Source organism: Babylonia areolata, chromosome 11, assembly GCF_041734735.1.
Source record: "Babylonia areolata isolate BAREFJ2019XMU chromosome 11, ASM4173473v1, whole genome shotgun sequence".
In the NCBI taxonomy this organism is placed as follows: domain Eukaryota; kingdom Metazoa; phylum Mollusca; class Gastropoda; order Neogastropoda; family Buccinidae; genus Babylonia; species Babylonia areolata.
The window spans coordinates 33,339,430-33,356,929 of NC_134886.1; the positions used below are offsets into that span (position 1 = coordinate 33,339,430).

Genomic DNA, 17,500 nt, shown 5'->3' on the forward strand with positions numbered 1-17,500 from the left:
TGTGTGGCGCAGTGGTCACCATCACGAACTGGAAACTGGGAGGTATTGTGTTCCAACCCCTCATCAATAGTTGAACATGTATGGTTTGTGTGGGTTAAAGGTCCCATAGCCTTTATACAGGGCAGAGATTTAATGATGATGATAATAATGGATACTTGTTGAGCACTTTCCTCCGTAAGATGGATCTCGAAACGCTTTACGATAAACATTAAACACACACACGGAATTACTTACAATAGAAAGAAAAATAATTACTCAACACACAGATGCATAAAACATGTTCAATGACTACGTTTATTACTTTAATCACACACACACACACACACAAAGAAAGAGAGAGAGAGAGAGACAGAGAGAAAGTTAGTGTATAACTGAATGTCATTAGAAAGGAATGGTAGGTCTATCCACTGGTGTTCGCAGAACAATGTGTTTTCATACCAGTTAAAAAAATTGAAGTGGGAGAGAGTGGCAAAGATCTTAACTGTGTCCAGGGTTCGGCACAGAAAGGGTTCGGCACAGAAAGATCTTAACTGTGTCCAGGGTTCGGCACAGAAAGGGTTCGGCACAGGAAGGGTTCGGCACAGGAAGGGTTCAGCACAGGAAGGGTTCGTCACAGGAAGGGTTCAGCACAGGAAGGGTTCGTCACAGGAAGGGTTCAGTGCAGGAAGGGTTCGGCACAGAAAAGGTTCGCAGGAAGGATTCGGCACAGAATGGGTTCGCAGGAAGGGTTCAGCACAGGAAGGGTTCAGTGCAGGAAGGGTTCGTCACAGGAAGGGTTCAGTGCAGGGAAGGGTTCGGCACAGAAAAGGTTCGCAGGAAGGATTCGGCACAGAATGGGTTCGGCACAGGAAGGGTTCAGCACAGGAAGGGTTCAGTGCAGGAAGGGTTCGGCACAGAAAAGGTTCGCAGGAAGGATTCGGCACAGAATGGGTTCGGCACAGGAAGGGTTCAGCACAGGAAGGGTTCAGTGCAGGAAGGGTTCGGCACAGAAAAGGTTCGCAGGAAGGATTCGGCACAGAATGGGTTCGCAGGAAGGGTTCGACACAGAAAAGGTTCGCAGAAATGTTCGGCACAGAAAGGGTTCGGCACAGGAAGGGTTCGGCACAGGAAGGGTTCGTCACAGGAAGGGTTCAGCACAGGAAGGGTTCGTCACAGGAAGGGTTCAGTGCAGGAAGGGTTCGGCACAGAAAAGGTTCGCAGGAAGGATTCGGCACAGAATGGGTTCGGCACAGGAAGGGTTCAGCACAGGAAGGGTTCAGTGCAGGAAGGGTTCGGCACAGAAAAGGTTCGCAGGAAGGATTCGGCACAGAATGGGTTCGGCACAGGAAGGGTTCAGCACAGGAAGGGTTCAGTGCAGGAAGGGTTCGGCACAGAAAAGGTTCGCAGGAAGGATTCGGCACAGAATGGGTTCGCAGGAAGGGTTCGACACAGAAAGGGTTCGGCACAGAAAGAGTTCGGCACAGGAAGGGTTCAGCACAAGAAGGGTTCAGTACAGGAAGGGCTCGGCACAGGAAGGGTTCAGTACAGAAAGGGTTCAGCACAGGAAGGGTTCAGCACAAGAAGGGTTCAGTACAGAAAGGGTTCGGCACAGGAAGGGTTTGGCACAGGAAGGGTTCGGCACAGGAAGGGTTCAGTACAGAAAGGGTTCGGCACAGGAAGGGTTCGGCACAGAAAGGGTTCGCAGGAAGGGTTCGGCACGGGAAGGGTTCAGTACAGAAAGGGTTCGGCACAGGAAGGGTTCAGCACAGGAAGGGTTCAGCACAGGAAGGGTTCAGCACAGGAAGGGTTCAGTACAGAAAGGGTTCGGCACAGGAAGGGTTCGGCACAGGAAGGGTTCGGCACAGGAAGGATTCAGTACAGGAAGGGTTCGGCACAGGAAGGGTTCAGTGCAGGAAGGGTTTGGCACAGGAAGGGTTCGGCACAGAAAGGGTTCGGCACAGGAAGGGTTCAGTACAGGAAGGGTTCAGCACAGGAAGGGTTCAGCACAGGAAGGGTTCAGCACAAGAAGGGTTCAGTACAGAAAGGGTTCGGCACAAGAAGGGTTCAGTACAGAAAGGGTTCGGCACAGGAAGGGTTCAGTGCAGGAAGGGTTTGGCACAGGAAGGGTTCGGCACAGAAAGGGTTCGCAGGAAGGGTTCGGCACAGAAAGGGTTCGCAGGAAGGGTTCGGCACAGGAAGGGTTCAGTGCAGGAAGGGTTCGGCACAGAAAGGGTTCGGCACAGGAAGGGTTCAGTGCAGGAAGGGTTCGGCACAGAAAGGGTTCAGTGCAGGAAGGGTTCGGCACAGAAAGGGTTCGCAGGAAGGGTTCGGCACAGGAAGGGTTCAGTGCAGGAAGGGTTCGTCACAGGAAGGGTTCGGCACAGAAAGAGTTCGCAGGAAGGGTTCGTCACAGAAAGGGTTCGCAGGAAGGATTCGGCACAGGAAGGGTTCAGTGCAGGAAGGGTTCGGCACAGAAAGGGTTCAGTGCAGGAAGGGTTCAGAACAGAATGGGTTCCCAGGAAGGGTTCGGCACAGGAAGGGTTCGGCACGGGAAGGGTTCAGTACAGAAAGGGTTCGGCACAGGAAGGGTTCAGCACAGGAAGGGTTCGGCACAGGAAGGAGAGGCCCAATGCTTTCCTTCCGCAACTTTTAGACTTCGCCATCCGCAGTCAGGTAACCCATTCACACCAGCCGGGGCAGTGGGAAAGAAATCAGAGTGAAGTGCCCTTCCCAAGGACATAACCATGCCGAAACGGGGCCTCGATTCTGACACGGCCTCTCATGATTAGTGTTCTTACCCAGCTTATAGCTCATGGACTGGGTCCACATAGTGACATTTTGTTTATCCCCCTCACGGATGCATTTCTTTGAGAGTGTTTCTCAATTTATAGCCCAACACTCAGCTTATATTACAGACTGACGTAAGTTTGCAGTTGGGCCAACAGCAAAGTGAGAGCTGTATTATAAATGGTTTCTCCATTGCAATATGAAATCATTTACAGGCTAGTCTTTCGTTAAGGGCTATGGCTATCAAACTAGGAGGCAAAATTGCACTTGCTCTAAGGCTGCAGCCTTGGGAGCTACTTGGCTTTTGGGATCATCCCAACGCCGACTGTCCTGAAACCTTCTTGGCCGAGAGAGTGGGCATGTAATTTGGGCAAGGTAATCTCCACTAATTCTGGCCCAGGTAGTTGGGACAGCAGTTACCTTATCTGTTCTGATGGTCACCACTGACTGTCATACATCATACTGGATGTTTGAATAATGGGAAAACAAGAGAGGCAAGGCCTTCAAGACTCACTTGTGATAAATTAAGTCCCCTAGCATTAATTACAGAGTAATTTCCCTTTTTTTTACTATCTGCACCAAAACGTTTGCAAAATAAATAAAAAATTCCATGCTTAGCAAAAGAAGTTCCTGTTTGAACAGAAAATGATAATAATGACTCCTCTTGTTGTTGTGTCAGAATAAGAGGTCAAAGTGCCAAGTTTAGAGAATACAAAAAATATAAATATAACAGTAAATGCAGTTTGCATATAATTAGACTTCATTTTTTATTTTTTTGTGCCCATCCCAGAGGTGCAATATTGTTTTAAACAAGATGACTGGAAAGAACTGGATTTTTCCTATTTTTATGCCAAATTTGGTGTCAACTGACAAAGTATTTGCAGAGTAAATGTCAATGTTAAAGTTTACCACACACACACACACACACACACACACACACACAGACAGACAACCGAACACCGGGTTAAAACATAGACTCACTTTGTTTACGCAAGTGAGTCAAAAATGGGAAGAAGAAGGTGGGGGGGGGGTGTAGGGCACACTTGACGAAAACCATCGTCAAGCATCACGAGACAGGCCTTGACACGGACCCGTATAAGGGGAAGAGAAAGCGGGGCCGAACAGCCTGGCGCAGAGACCTCCATGCAAGCACCAAGAAGATGAGCTGTGATGTTTGCCCACGGCTTTCTCGCAATCCCACGCGGGGAAGCCGGGAGGGAAGGGAGGGAGGGGGTGATGTGTGGAAGGGGTTGAGGGAAGGTCAGGGGTCATCAAAGAGGCTGGCCAACAGGCGTGTGACACGAGTGTTCTGCTGATAAAGAGGAGCAAAACCTGGTGTGGTCACAGCAGTGGTGTGAGAAAGCGTAGGAGATCCCCTCATTTCTATTGCAGACATTCTCTTCGTCTTTTCCCAACACAAACGAGAGAGAGAGACAAAGAGATAGACAGACAGACGGACAGACAGAGACAGAGAGAGACAGAGACAATGAGACAGACATAGAGAGATTGGGTGGAGGGGACAACAACTAATTTTAACTGACGGAAAGCACTGTGAAGCAGAATTAAAATAGCATCGTCGATACTTCTGTGTAGTTTGTAAGCAAACTGAAGTGAGTGAAGGTGTTGTTTGGTAAAGAGATTTTTTTTTTTTTTTTTTTTTTTTTTTCAAATCATCTTATTACTATTGAAGTCAGGACAACAGGATGGTAATCACTGAATGCATCTGCTTTTCTTGGAGGGTAGGACAGACAGTGGGTTCTTTCCAGTATCAGTATCTGTATCAGTAGCTCAAGGAGGCGTCACTGCGTTCGGTCAAATCCATAATTATACGCTACACCACATCTGCCAAGCAGATGCCTGACCAGCAGCGTGACCCAACGCGCTTAGTCAGGCCTTGAGAAAAAAAAAAGAAAATAAATAAATAAAATAAAATAACAATTTTAAAATAAATAAATAAATAAAATAACATTTTTAAAAAAATAATAATAATATAATAAAATAACAAAAAATTAAAAATAAATAAATGAAATAAGATGAAATAAAATTAAAAAGATTAGAAAATAAAATAAAATAAAATAAAATAAAATAACAAAAAATTAACAGAACACGTCACACAGTTCGAAGCCCCTTGTTTTCTGTAATTTTCCGCAGATATTACCGTACGCGTATATATTTACCTGGGCCTATTGCTTTCTTGACGTTCTGAAAATTAAAGTGGACAAGAGAGAGATAGACAAAGAGATAACGAGAGAGAGAGAGAGAGAGAGAGAGAGAGAGAAAGCTTCGGCCGGTGTAATTCACTTGCCCCCCCCCCGCAAGGAAATACCACCAAGGATTTTTCCCTTGGCCTGGGGCGTGAGTCTGGTTTCGGGTAGTATAATTTAGTCCGACGTTTCTTTATTTTTCGTTTGCTCTCTCTCTCTCTCTCTCTCTCTCTCTCTCTCTCTCTCTCTCTCTCACACACACACACACACACATATACACACACACACTTATCGTTTTTTTCGGAAGGTCATGTCGTAAGAACCACCCTGACATGAATCATTAATATTTTCATATGTGTGCGTGCATGCGTGTGTGCGTGTGCGTGTGTGTGTGTGTGTGTGTAATAAAACAAATGTGGGTTGTGAAATTTGACTCACTTTCATAATTTGTATTTGTATTTCTGTTTATCACAACAGATTTCTCTGTGTGAAATTCGGGCTGCTCTCCCCAGGAGAAAGTGCGTCGCTACACTACAGCGCCACCCTTGTGTGTGTGTGTGTGTGTGTGTGTGTGTGTGTGTGTGTGCAGTTTTATTTGTTTTTTTTCCTTGAAAAGAAGTGTCGACGTTTCAGCCCATAGATCCCATTCACATGAAAGCGAGTCTGATTTCACAACTGATAACTTGTTTGTTTGTTTGTTTGTTTGTTTATTTTTTAATTAATTTTTTTTATATGGATACTCATATAGCGCGCCTATCCTCGGTCGGAGACCAAGCTCTAAGCGCTTTACAAATACGGGGTAATTTGCACAACAGGCTTTCTAGCTGGGTAGAGCCGACTGTGTCATTCAGATTTCAGGCGCACACACACACACACACACACACACACACCACACACACACACACACACACTCAGACGGACATGTAACATTTTACATGTATGACCGTTTGTACCCTGCCATGTAGGCAGCCATACTCCGTTTTCGGGCACTGGCAGGTCTGCACATATATTGACCTGAGAGATCGGAAAAAATCTCCGCCCTTTTACCCATCAGGCGCCGTTACTGAGATTCGAACCGGAGACCTTCAGATTGAAAGTCCAACGCTTTAACCACTCGGCTATTGCGCAGACTCTCTCCATAAAGCAGAAACGCACATAAAAAAAATGTACGTGAACTGATTTTAGACCTGCGTTCCACTCCTTGACACATAATGTTGTTGTTCTGTATGAATGTAGGATTCATTCTTTCTGGCTGTCTTTCTTTCTTTTTATGTCACAAGACTGAGTGGGGGGGAAAAGCATTTTCCTGCTTAAAAATTACCGTTTCGTTTCGTTCCAGAGAACTCAGTGTTAAACGATGTTCAAGATCTGTTCTCATTCCGAGTGGGTGGCCTTGGCAAGCTTTAATTTTGGTTCAGTCAATCAGCTGCCTTTCAGCTCAGTTTGGTTCAGTTTCTCAGGGGGGTGCTGGGGGCGGAGGTGGGGACAGGGGGGCCGGCAGGGGGTACGGGGTGGGGGGAGGTGTAGGCGTGACTGTGCTCGGACAAATTCCTATACGCTACACCACATATGTTAGACAGATACCTGACCAGCAGCATAACCCTACGCTCTTAGTCAGGCTTTTAGTGCATGCATATAATAATAATAATAATAGTATTTATATAGCGCTGAATCTTTTGCAGAGACAAATCTAAGGGCTTTCACACCAGTCATTCATACGCATGCATAACTCTAAAACTGAAGACAAGGAAGAGGTAGGAAAGGGAGGCTGTCTTGTGAAGAGGTGGGTTTTAAGGCCAGACTTGAAAGAGCCGCGGAGTGCGGTGACCTGACGAAGCGAAAGAGGAAGTTCATTCCAAATATAAGGTCCAGAGACAGAGAAAGAACGGCGTCCAACAGTGGAGTGTTTGAATCTGGGTATGCGTATCTAGTTGTGCACCTACCACAGTGAATTTCTTCAACAGAGTTTTGCCAGAGGACTATACTTAATGTTACTGTGGGTTCTCTTTTTCTTTTCTTCTTCTTCTTTTTTTTCTTCAGTGCGTCAAGTGCGTGCTCAACACGGGACCTCGGTTTATCGTCTCATCCGATTTACTAAACGCTCAGTTTGATTTTCAAGTCAACTTCTGAGTGACTCAGCAGCAGTGCAGGGTCTCCTCTGGTGTGTGGCCTCCTGGCGACCTAACATCGATGGTTCCCTGCGGGCTGCCGACGCTGGGACTGTGACGGACGAACCCGCCGTGCATGGGGGAATCTAGATGAGCGGCGTGGGAGTAATGCCACTGAAATGGTGCAGTTGATGGGTCAGCAAAAAAAAACAACAACAAAAAACAAAATAAAACAAAAAAACAACTTCAAAGAGAAGGCTAGACCGGGATTCGAACCAGACCCACACGGACACTGTGTTGGCAGGTAAGCGCCTTAACCATTCTGCCACCTTCCCCTCTTGGCCAGGAAAGTAAATAAGACATGCAAGGTAAATAGGACCTGCAAAGTAAACGACTCCACCAATGTGACGGCACGAAAAAAAACCTGCCTGTCCGATGTTCGCTGTGCTACGACTAGTCACGAGCCGTCCCCCCCCCCACCCCCCACCCCCCCCTCCCCCCACCTCTCTCTCTCTCTCTCTCTCTCTCTCTCTCGGCTGACATGTTGTTTAGAAAAGGCCGACTCCTGGTGCAGTCGGCAGTGTGCACAGCACAGAAACAGGGTTTGTTGAAACACCTCTTCCTCCTTCTTCTCCTCTTCTCCTCTCCCTACCTTCCACTGTTTATCCAGTCCCCCCCCCCCCTCTCTCTCTCTCTCTCTGCTGGTCTCACAATCCCCTTCCCACCCTCCCATCCACACCACACACACCTCACACACACACCACACACACACACCTCACACATCTCGCCTGACCCTGACACGTACAGTCTGTGTCCTGGTACCATTTGTCGTGTGCATGTGCACACCCCACTCTTAAATGAAATGATATTTTCACGTGCGTGTGCGTGTGTGTGCGCGCGCGCGTGTATGTGTTTGTGTGTGCACATGTGCGTGTGTATGAGTGTGTATGTGCATGCGGTCGCGCGCGCGTGCGCGTATGTGTGTGTGTGTGTGTGTGTGTGTTTAGAGATCCTTTGGTCAATGAAGGACGCGGCCTCTGTGCTCACAGTTCACATTCGTCCCACTTATGAACCATAATTCTTCTCTGGTTTGTCCTGGATATGAAGCATAATTCACATCTGATGTGTCCTATACATGAACCATGATTCAGAGTCTGATTTATCCTATACAGGAACCATGTCGAAATGTGACTTATCCTACACAGGAACCATGTCGGAATGTGACTAATCCTACACATGAACCATGTCGGAATGTGACTTATCCTACACAGGAACCATGTCGGAATGTGACTAATCCTACACATGAGCCATGTCGAATGTGACTAATCCTACACAGGAACCATGAGTCGGAATGTGACTTATCCTACACAGGAACCATGTCGGAATGTGACTAATCCTACACATGAACCATGGTCGGAATGTGACTTATCCTACACAGGAACCATGTCGAAATGTGACTTATCCTACACAGGAACCATGTCGGAATGTGACTAATCCTACACATGAACCATGTCGGAATGTGACTTATCCTACACAGGAACCATGTCGAAATGTGAATTATCCTACACATGAACCATGAGTCGGAATGTGACTTATCCTACACAGGAACCATGTCTGAATATGACTTATCCTACACAGGAACCATGAGTCGGAATGTGACTTATCCTACACATGAACCATGAGTCGGAATGTGACTTATCCTACACAGGAACCATGAGTCGGAATGTGAATTATCCTACACATGAACCATGAGTCGGAATGTGACTTATCCTACACAGGAACCATGAGTCGGAATGTGACTTATCCTACACAGGAACCATGAGTCGGAATGTGACTTATCTTACACATGAACCATGAGTCGGAATGTGACTTATCCTACACAGGAACCATGTCGGAATGTGACTTATCTTACACATGAACCATAAGTCGGAATGTGACTTATCCTACACAGGAACCATGTCGAAATGTGACTTATCTTACACATGAACCATGAGTCGGAATGTGACTTATCCTACACATGAACCATGAGTCGGAATGTGACTTATCCTACACAGGAACCATGAGTCGGAATGTGACTTATCCTACACAGGAACCATGAGTCGGAATGTGACTTATCTTACACATGAACCATGAGTCGGAATGTGACTTATCCTACACAGGAACCATGTCGAAATGTGATTTTAACCTGCCCATGAACCGTTATTCGGAATGTGATCTATCATACACATGAACCATGATTCTGATTGTGATTAATCTCATACATGAACCGTTCTCCGGAATGTGATTTAACCTGCCCATGAACCGTTACTTCGGAATGTGATCTATTCTACACATGAACCATGGTACAGAATGTGATTTACCCTGCACATGAACCATGGTTTGTAACGTCATTTACCCTACACGTGCACCACAATGGGGTGGATGATGGCAGAAGTAAACCTCATCTGGTGTGTCAATGGCTGTGGCCGTTTTGCATTTTATCGTGCAGTGGTGCTTGTAGCCTGTCACATTGTTAGTATGTCATGGAAGGTTTTGATATAGGCTTTTCTCTTTAATTCATTGTTCTCTCACGCAAGCAGGCACAGGTACGCGAACACACACACACACACACACACACACACACACACACACACACACACACACACACACACACACACACACGTCGCTCTCTCTCTCTCACTGTCTCTCTATGTCTGTCTGTCTGTTTGTCTGTCTGTCGCTCTCTCTCCCCATATCCCCCCTCTCTCTCTCTCTATCTCTCTCTCTCTCCCTCTCTCTCTCTCACTCTCTCCCCCATCTCTCTCTCTCTCTCTCTCACACACACACACACACACACACACACACACACACACACGGACGGACGGACGGACGGAGAAATAGAGAGAGGGATCGAGAGACAGATAAGGTGTCAGATGTCACACCAGCCACACACAGCTGTTTCTTGGCAATTAAGTGTACTTAATTGTGCCTGTCAGATTCACGTTTGTGTGTGTCTGGATTTCTGTTTGGTTTTGGTTCGTTTTTGCTTTCTAAGTTTTTCTTCTTTTTCGTAAAGAAAGAAATAAAGACAGACAGACAGACAGACAGAAAGAAAGAAAGTAACAAAAACGAAGACAGGGAGGAGAAAAAGAATAGGAAGAAGAAAAAAATAAAGAACGAAGAGACAGAGACAGAGCGAAGAAGAAAAATGGACAAGAAACAAGACAGAAAGACACACAAAGAGATGACAGACACGTTCATACAGACAGGTAGAGACAGAGAGAGACAGAGACAGAGACAGAGAAATAGACAGAGACAGACAGACAACGAAAAGTGTCAGTGGCCGAGATAGACATACATACAAACACAGACACAGAGACACAAGCACACACACAAACAACAAAAACAACCTCTCTCTCTCTCTCTCTCTCTCTCTCTCTCTCTCTCTCTCTCTCTCTCTCTCACACACACACACACACACACACACACACACACACACACACACACACACACACACAACCACACACACACACACACACACACAACCACACACACACACACATACGCGCGCGCGCGCGCGCGCACGCACACACACACACACTCACGCACACACACACCACTCTCTCTCTGTCTCTCTTTCACACACACACACACACACACACACACACACACACACACACAAGAGTGAAACACACAGTTCAACACACACACACACACACACACACACACATACACACACACACACACACACACACACACACACACACACACACACAGAGACACAGAGACAGAGAGAGACAGAGAGAGACAGAGAGACAGAGACAGAGAAACAGACAGAGACAGACAGACAACGAAAAGTGTCAGTGGCCGAGATAGACATACATACAAACACAGACACAGAGACACACACACACACACACACACACACACACACACACACACACACACACACACAAGAGTGAAACACACAGTTCAACACACACACACACACACACACACACACACACACACACACAAGAGTGAAACACACAGTTACACACACACACACACACACACACACACACACACACGAGTGAAACACACAGTTCAACACACACACACACACACACACACACACACACACACACACACACACACACACACACACATTTACATGACAGACACACATGTTCTTTCTCACTCTCGTGTGTGTTCGCTGCAGAGTCGGCCAGTTGACACACGGACCAGCAGACACACACAGCCAGACCCCAACGGAGATGCCCTTCTTTAAGACTCCCCATCCTCAACCTGAAATGAATAAATAAATAAATAAATAAATAAATACATGAATAACTAATAAATAAAGAAAGAAAGAAACATAAAAACAAAATTCAGTATCAAACGCGACGCACAAACTGAAAACATCTTTTCACGATATGTCTCTCGATCCTTTACCAATTCGTATCAACCGAAAAACAAACAAACAAAAAGAAAGAAAGAAAGAAAAAAAATTATACCTATCTTTTCAAGGTAACCTATGCCTCAGTTCATTAGGAATTCACGTACGTAAAATTTTTTTTTTTTTTTTTTTACGTTGTATTCGCAGATCTATATTTCCAGACTATATCCCAATTGTTTCACAATTCGCGTCAAAAGAATATATATATATATATATATATATATATATATATATATATCACTGTGTCTATATAATCATCCAGGCCTCTTTCCGAATTCAGTTTCAATGCCAATTTCGTCGGGGGGTGAATTTCACCTATTCGATTTACCTAGCATTCGTTGCAACGAAACTAACATGAACACCAACAGATCGTTATTCCTCCGAATACGATGCAGGCTGTACCAGATGTACAAAGAGCTCTGACAAAAGCTGCGGCCTTGCTCCACTGTTGTACGAAACAGAAGTGACGCCTGAAGTTGATTTATATAGATATATATATAGTCGGTTGTCAGTGACTGGTCAGATTGCCGGATGTGAATGTGGAGTTGACAATGCATTCATCCGAGTTGAGCGAGGCTCTCGTAACGGCAAGAATTGTAACAAGCTTTGTTTTGTTTTGGTCTGTGTTTTTTTCCCCCCCCTGTGCGTTCGACAAACTTGGCTGTTATATTTTTTTCGGCTCTCTCTGTCTTTGTCTCTGTCTGTCTGTCTGTCTGTCTGTCTGTCTGTCTGTCTCTCTCTCTCTCTCTCTCTCTCTCTCTCTCTCTCTCTCTCAACATTGAATATAAACGTATATTTTCAGTGTCTACTAATTTATTACGATGTACAACAATATCAATACATGCCAGATGTATGTATGTATGTGTATGCATGTATAATAATTTATGTATATACATGATTGTGTGTATACATGCATATGACATCAGCTGAGCCAACAGCAAAGTGAGGGCTGTATTATTAATCGTTTCTCCATCGCAGTGGGAAATCATTTACAACTTATATTAGTCTTTTGTGAAGGACCATGACTCTCAAACTAGGAGGCGAATTGCACTGGCTCTTAGTGCTGCAGCCTTGGGGGCTAGTTGGCCTTTGGGAACCATCCCAACCGACTGTCCTAAAACCCTCTTGGTCGAGAGAGTGGGGATGTAACTTGGGCAAGACACTCTCCACTATAATCAAATTCTAGCCCATATAGTCGGGACAGCAATTTACCTCCTCTGCTGTTCTGGTGGTCATAGTCGAACACGAGTGACTATCATATAATATATGTAGGTGCATAAGCGTGTGTGAGTGTGTCAGGTGGGAGTGAGTGTGTATATGTGTGGCTGTGTATTTGAATGGGTGGGTGTGAGTGTGTGTATGTGTTCCTTTTATTTCTTTTTTCTACAATTATGATGATGATGATTATTATTATTATTATTACCATTAGCAGTAGTTGAAGTTGTAGCAGCAGCAGCAGCAGCAGTAGTAGTAGTAGTAGTAGTAGTAGTAGTAGTAGTAGTATTTGCCAACATACTTATTGTTGTGTCATTATCATTATTGTTGTTATTGTTGTCACAAGGACAGACTGGAAGACTAGGCAACGCCTTTAATCTTTATCCTTGAGTAATCAAGTTTTTGAATCTCTCTCTCTCTCTGTTTCTGTCTCTGCCCCCCCCCCCCCTCTCTCTCTCTCTCTCACTCTCTCTCTCTCTCTTTCTCTCTCTCTCCGTGGCGATGTTCAATTCACACAAACGTGAAAATGACAGCGTGTTTCGGTCAACGGCCGGTAGGATGACAAGTGTGTCATTTAACAACTTTTTATATTAATTTGTATCTATATACATTTCATAGTCAGGAAGACCAGACTGACAGGCTTTTGTGCTGACCTAGGCAGGGTAGGGGTCTGTGTGTGTGTGTGGGGGGGGGGGGGGTTGGGGGGAGAGAGATTGGGAGGCTGGAGGACACAATACCCATACGTATTTTCCATGACAGCTGTTGTTGTTTTTTTTGTTTTTTTGTTGTTTTTTTGTTTGTTTGTTTTTCGTTTTTTGGGCTTTTTGTTTGTTTGTTTGTTTGTTTGTTTTTTCTACACGTGTTTTAGTAATTAACGTGTTTTATTGCATGGTTTAGTTTCTAGGTTCAGAGGAACCACAAAAAGAAATTTACATCAAGGATGATACGATTCTCTTCTCACTTGCAGACAGGTGAAGAACTTGTTCGTGTATGGTGTTCTTAATGCATGTATGTTTATGTATAATGTATAACTTTTTTTTTATCTTTAATTAATGGCAAACGTCGCGACGTCGGAGCTCCCCCGCGTGGGAAATGTGAGCGTCAGTCTGCTTTATCACCATCACCATCACCATCACGATATCACCATCACCATCACGATATCACCATCACCATCACGATATCACCATCACCATCACGATATCACCATCACCATCACGATATCACCATCACCATCACCATCACGATATCACCATCACCATCACTATATCACCATCACCATCACGATATCACCATATCACCATCACCATATCACCATCACCATATCATTATTATTATTATTATCATCATTATCATTATCTTCATCATCACCATTGCTGCTGCTGCTGTTGTTGTTGTTATTGTTATTATTGTTGTTGTTGTTGCTAGTAGTAGTAGTAGTATATCATCGTTATTATGTCAATCACTGCAATCTTTCAAATCCAGTCTGAAGACCCGCCTTTTCCCCTGCAGATTAATTCTCAACAGCTCTCCCATTTCCAGTATGAACTAAAGTGACTATTTTTGAGTGAGTAAGTATTGATAGTTTCAGGATTTGTTGGTGGTATTTTACAATTGTGTGCTATGACTTGTGTATGTGCGTGCGTATGTGCTTGTGTGTATTGTGTGTGTGTGTGGGGGGGGGGGTGCGGGGGTGGATGAATAGTTTTTAATGATGTTTGGAATCTTGTGTTCAATTTTTCCTTTTCGATATTTACATTTGTGTTCTATTTGTAAACGCCTAGGGCTTATTTTTAAGATTAGGCGTAAATAATGATCATCATCATCATCATCATCATTGTTAATTGAATCTGATCTTTAAAATACACAATCCTTCATGCTCAACGCGCCTCCACCCCCCGCAGTATGTCTGTCTGTCTGTATGTATGTATATCTGAATATCTACATCTGGCTGTCTGTCTGTTGTTCTGCATGTCTGAGCTTTTCGTCTGTCTGTCTGTCTGTTTCTGTGTATGCATGTATGTATGCATGTACGTATGTGCTTCTGTCTATTCATTTGCATGTTGTTCTTTCTGTCATAGTTTTTCGTCTGTCTGTCTTTCTGTCTGTCCTTCTATCCGTCCGTCCGTCTGTGCTGCTGTCTGTCTGTCTGTCTCTCTCTTTTTGTCCCTACCTCTCTATCTCATTCTTTCCTCTTCCCCCACCTCTCTCTCTCTCTCTCTCTCTCTCTCTCTCTCTCTCTCTCTCTCTCTCTCTCTCTCTCTCACACACACACACACACACAAAATTTTTCTTCTGTAGCCAGTGTTGGAACATGTTGCATGGTGCATTGATCGATGAATGAACGGATTTATTATGTGTTGAGTGGCCTGTTGGTTGGTATCTCTTCTTCTTCTTCTTCTTCTTCTGCTTCCTCTTCTTCTTCAAAGAAGGAACTTTGCTTTGTTTCATTGTTAATTTTGCTTTCACCATTCCATTCGTTTATTGAAATGGTTTGTTATGAACTGAAAGTACGTTGATGGGGGAATCTAAATGAGCGGCGTGGGAGTAATACCACTGTAGAAGGTGCAGGTGATAGGCAGCAAAAAAAAAAAAAAAAGAGAGAGAAGAAGATAATTTTTTTTTAAGTATGCTGATGCATTCACCCATGTCATAAGGACCTCCTGGCCAATGACATTAAAGTGTCAAAGCGTCAAAGCGTCTCTCTGTCTTACTCTACCTCTTCCTCCCTCTCACTCTCTTATTCTCTGTGTCTCTTCACCCCTCTCTCTTTCTTTCTCTCTCTCTCTCTTCCTCCCTCCTTCCCCCCCTTTCCCTCTTTCTCCTGGACACGTGCTCTATATGGGAGTAAGTGAGTCTCTGTGTGTGTGTGTGTGCGTGTGTGTGTGTGTGTGTGTGCGTGTGTGTGTGTGTGTACTATGTATGTGTGGGTTGTATGTCTGTGTATGTGTGTGGTAACATGCGTGGGATCAATTTAAAACATACAAGATTGCAGACCCACTGGCAAATGAACAAACAAACAGGCAAACACACACACACACACACACACACACACACACACACACATACATACACACACACACACACACACACACACACACACACACACACACACAAACACACACACACACACATGTTAATCTGTTTCATTGTGTCTTTTAAACTTTAAGGTTTTATGACAATAAAAAGTATTCTATTCTATTCTATTCTATTCTATTCTATTCACACACACACACACACACACACACATACATACACACACACACACACACACACACACACACACACACACACACACACACACACACACACACACACAAACACACACACACACGTGTTAATCTGTTTCATTGTGTCTTATAAACTTTAAGGTTTTATGACAATAAAAAGTATTCTATTCTATTCTATTCTATTCTATTCACAAACACACACACACACACACACACACACACAATCTTTGTGGCCATTCACGTCAGCTGGTAACTCGCATGTGTTTCCTTGCGCCCTGTTTTACTACTACTTTTACTATCACCGCAGTTGCTCGGTTTCATAGCTGTAACCTTGCATTTTCCACACGTGTGACATTTTACGCTGTAACCCTAGACTCGCGTGTCCTTGTCACTTGGAGAGGCAAGAATGTCAGCAGTGTTCATGATGTGGAACTTCGCTGGCACAAGTGATGAGAGTGATGAAAATTCTCTCTCTCTCTCTCTCTCTCTCAGTCGTCAAGAACGTCTTAAATCTGCTGAATTGTTCACTACCCCCCCCCCCCCCCCCCTCCACTTGCTGTTCATGAAGTTGGAACCTTAATCTCAAATCTAAAGAATAAGAAGGCAATGGGTCCAGACAATTTAAGTGCATCTGTTATTAAACTTGCTTTGCCCTACATAGTAGACTCCTTTAAGTATATTTACAATTTGTGCATTGCTTAGAACAACGTTCCCGCTGCGCTAAAAGCAGCAAAAGCAATCCCACTGCCAAAGTCAAAAGATATCCTACTATCCGTTGTTTCCAAGCCTCTCAAAGAGCACGTCCACAGACACCTTATAAAACATCTGGAGCAGTGCAACCTCTTTCATCCCCTTCAATCCAGCTTTCGCCGTCATCACTCTTGTCACACAGCCTTAACCCCTTGACTGCTAATGACGAGTATTAATGTCAGTGAAGTGCTGTCACCTCACTGAGATAAGATTGAATTTCCAGGCTAGAATGTCGGTCATCATTCTTTATCTGGGCTTGCTGCCTATTGGGATTGCTTTACATTTGTTCAACAAAACCAACTACACCATTTAAAGCACCTGGAATTCATGCTACAATGATCTTAGTTTACCATGTCGACAGTCAAGAGGTTAACCCACCTTTTTGACACGTGGTTATCTGCAATCAGTTATAACAAGATCACTGGAACAGTTTTCCTCGATTTCAAGAAGGCCTTTGATCTTGTGGATCACGAAATACTGATAAACAAATTAAATGAGTATACTCAAAACCAGTCAGCTGTCTCAATCTTCCGGTCTTACCTGGAAAACAAAACACAACGTGTTTACTTAAATGGTACGTATTCTTCTGAATGTCATACAGATCGTGGTGTACCGCAAGGCTCTTTTCTTGGACCTCTACTCTTTCGCATCTATATAAACGACTTGACGATGCACATATCACCTTGCAACGTCATCTGCGATCTGTCCGCTGATGACAGTTCTCTTCATTATAGTGATGCTAACATCTATCTTGTACAATCATCGCTACAACAAGGAATAAATGATAACTCAGACTGGTGTTACCAAAATCAC

At 44.4% G+C, this 17,500-nt stretch overlaps 1 protein-coding gene across 3 annotated transcripts in view; it reads right to left on the reverse strand.

Annotated features, from left to right (window-relative positions):
• LOC143287670 (alkaline phosphatase-like) overlaps positions 1-11,987 on the reverse strand; it is a 40,147-nt gene extending 28,160 nt beyond the window's left edge. Inside the window, exons 1-2 of one of the 3 annotated variants that reach the window (XM_076595844.1) lie at positions 11,850-11,987; positions 11,238-11,344 (exon numbers count right to left, since the gene is read on the reverse strand). In XM_076595844.1, the coding sequence (XP_076451959.1) occupies positions 11,238-11,344; positions 11,850-11,851 (109 nt within the window). In that variant the 5' untranslated portion in view covers positions 11,852-11,987. Of the gene's footprint in view, positions 1-11,237; positions 11,345-11,823 lie in introns of all 3 variants that reach the window. The other 2 variants (XM_076595845.1, XM_076595846.1) reach the window with 2 other exon arrangements.
• Positions 11,988-17,500: the final 5,513 nt, after the last annotated feature.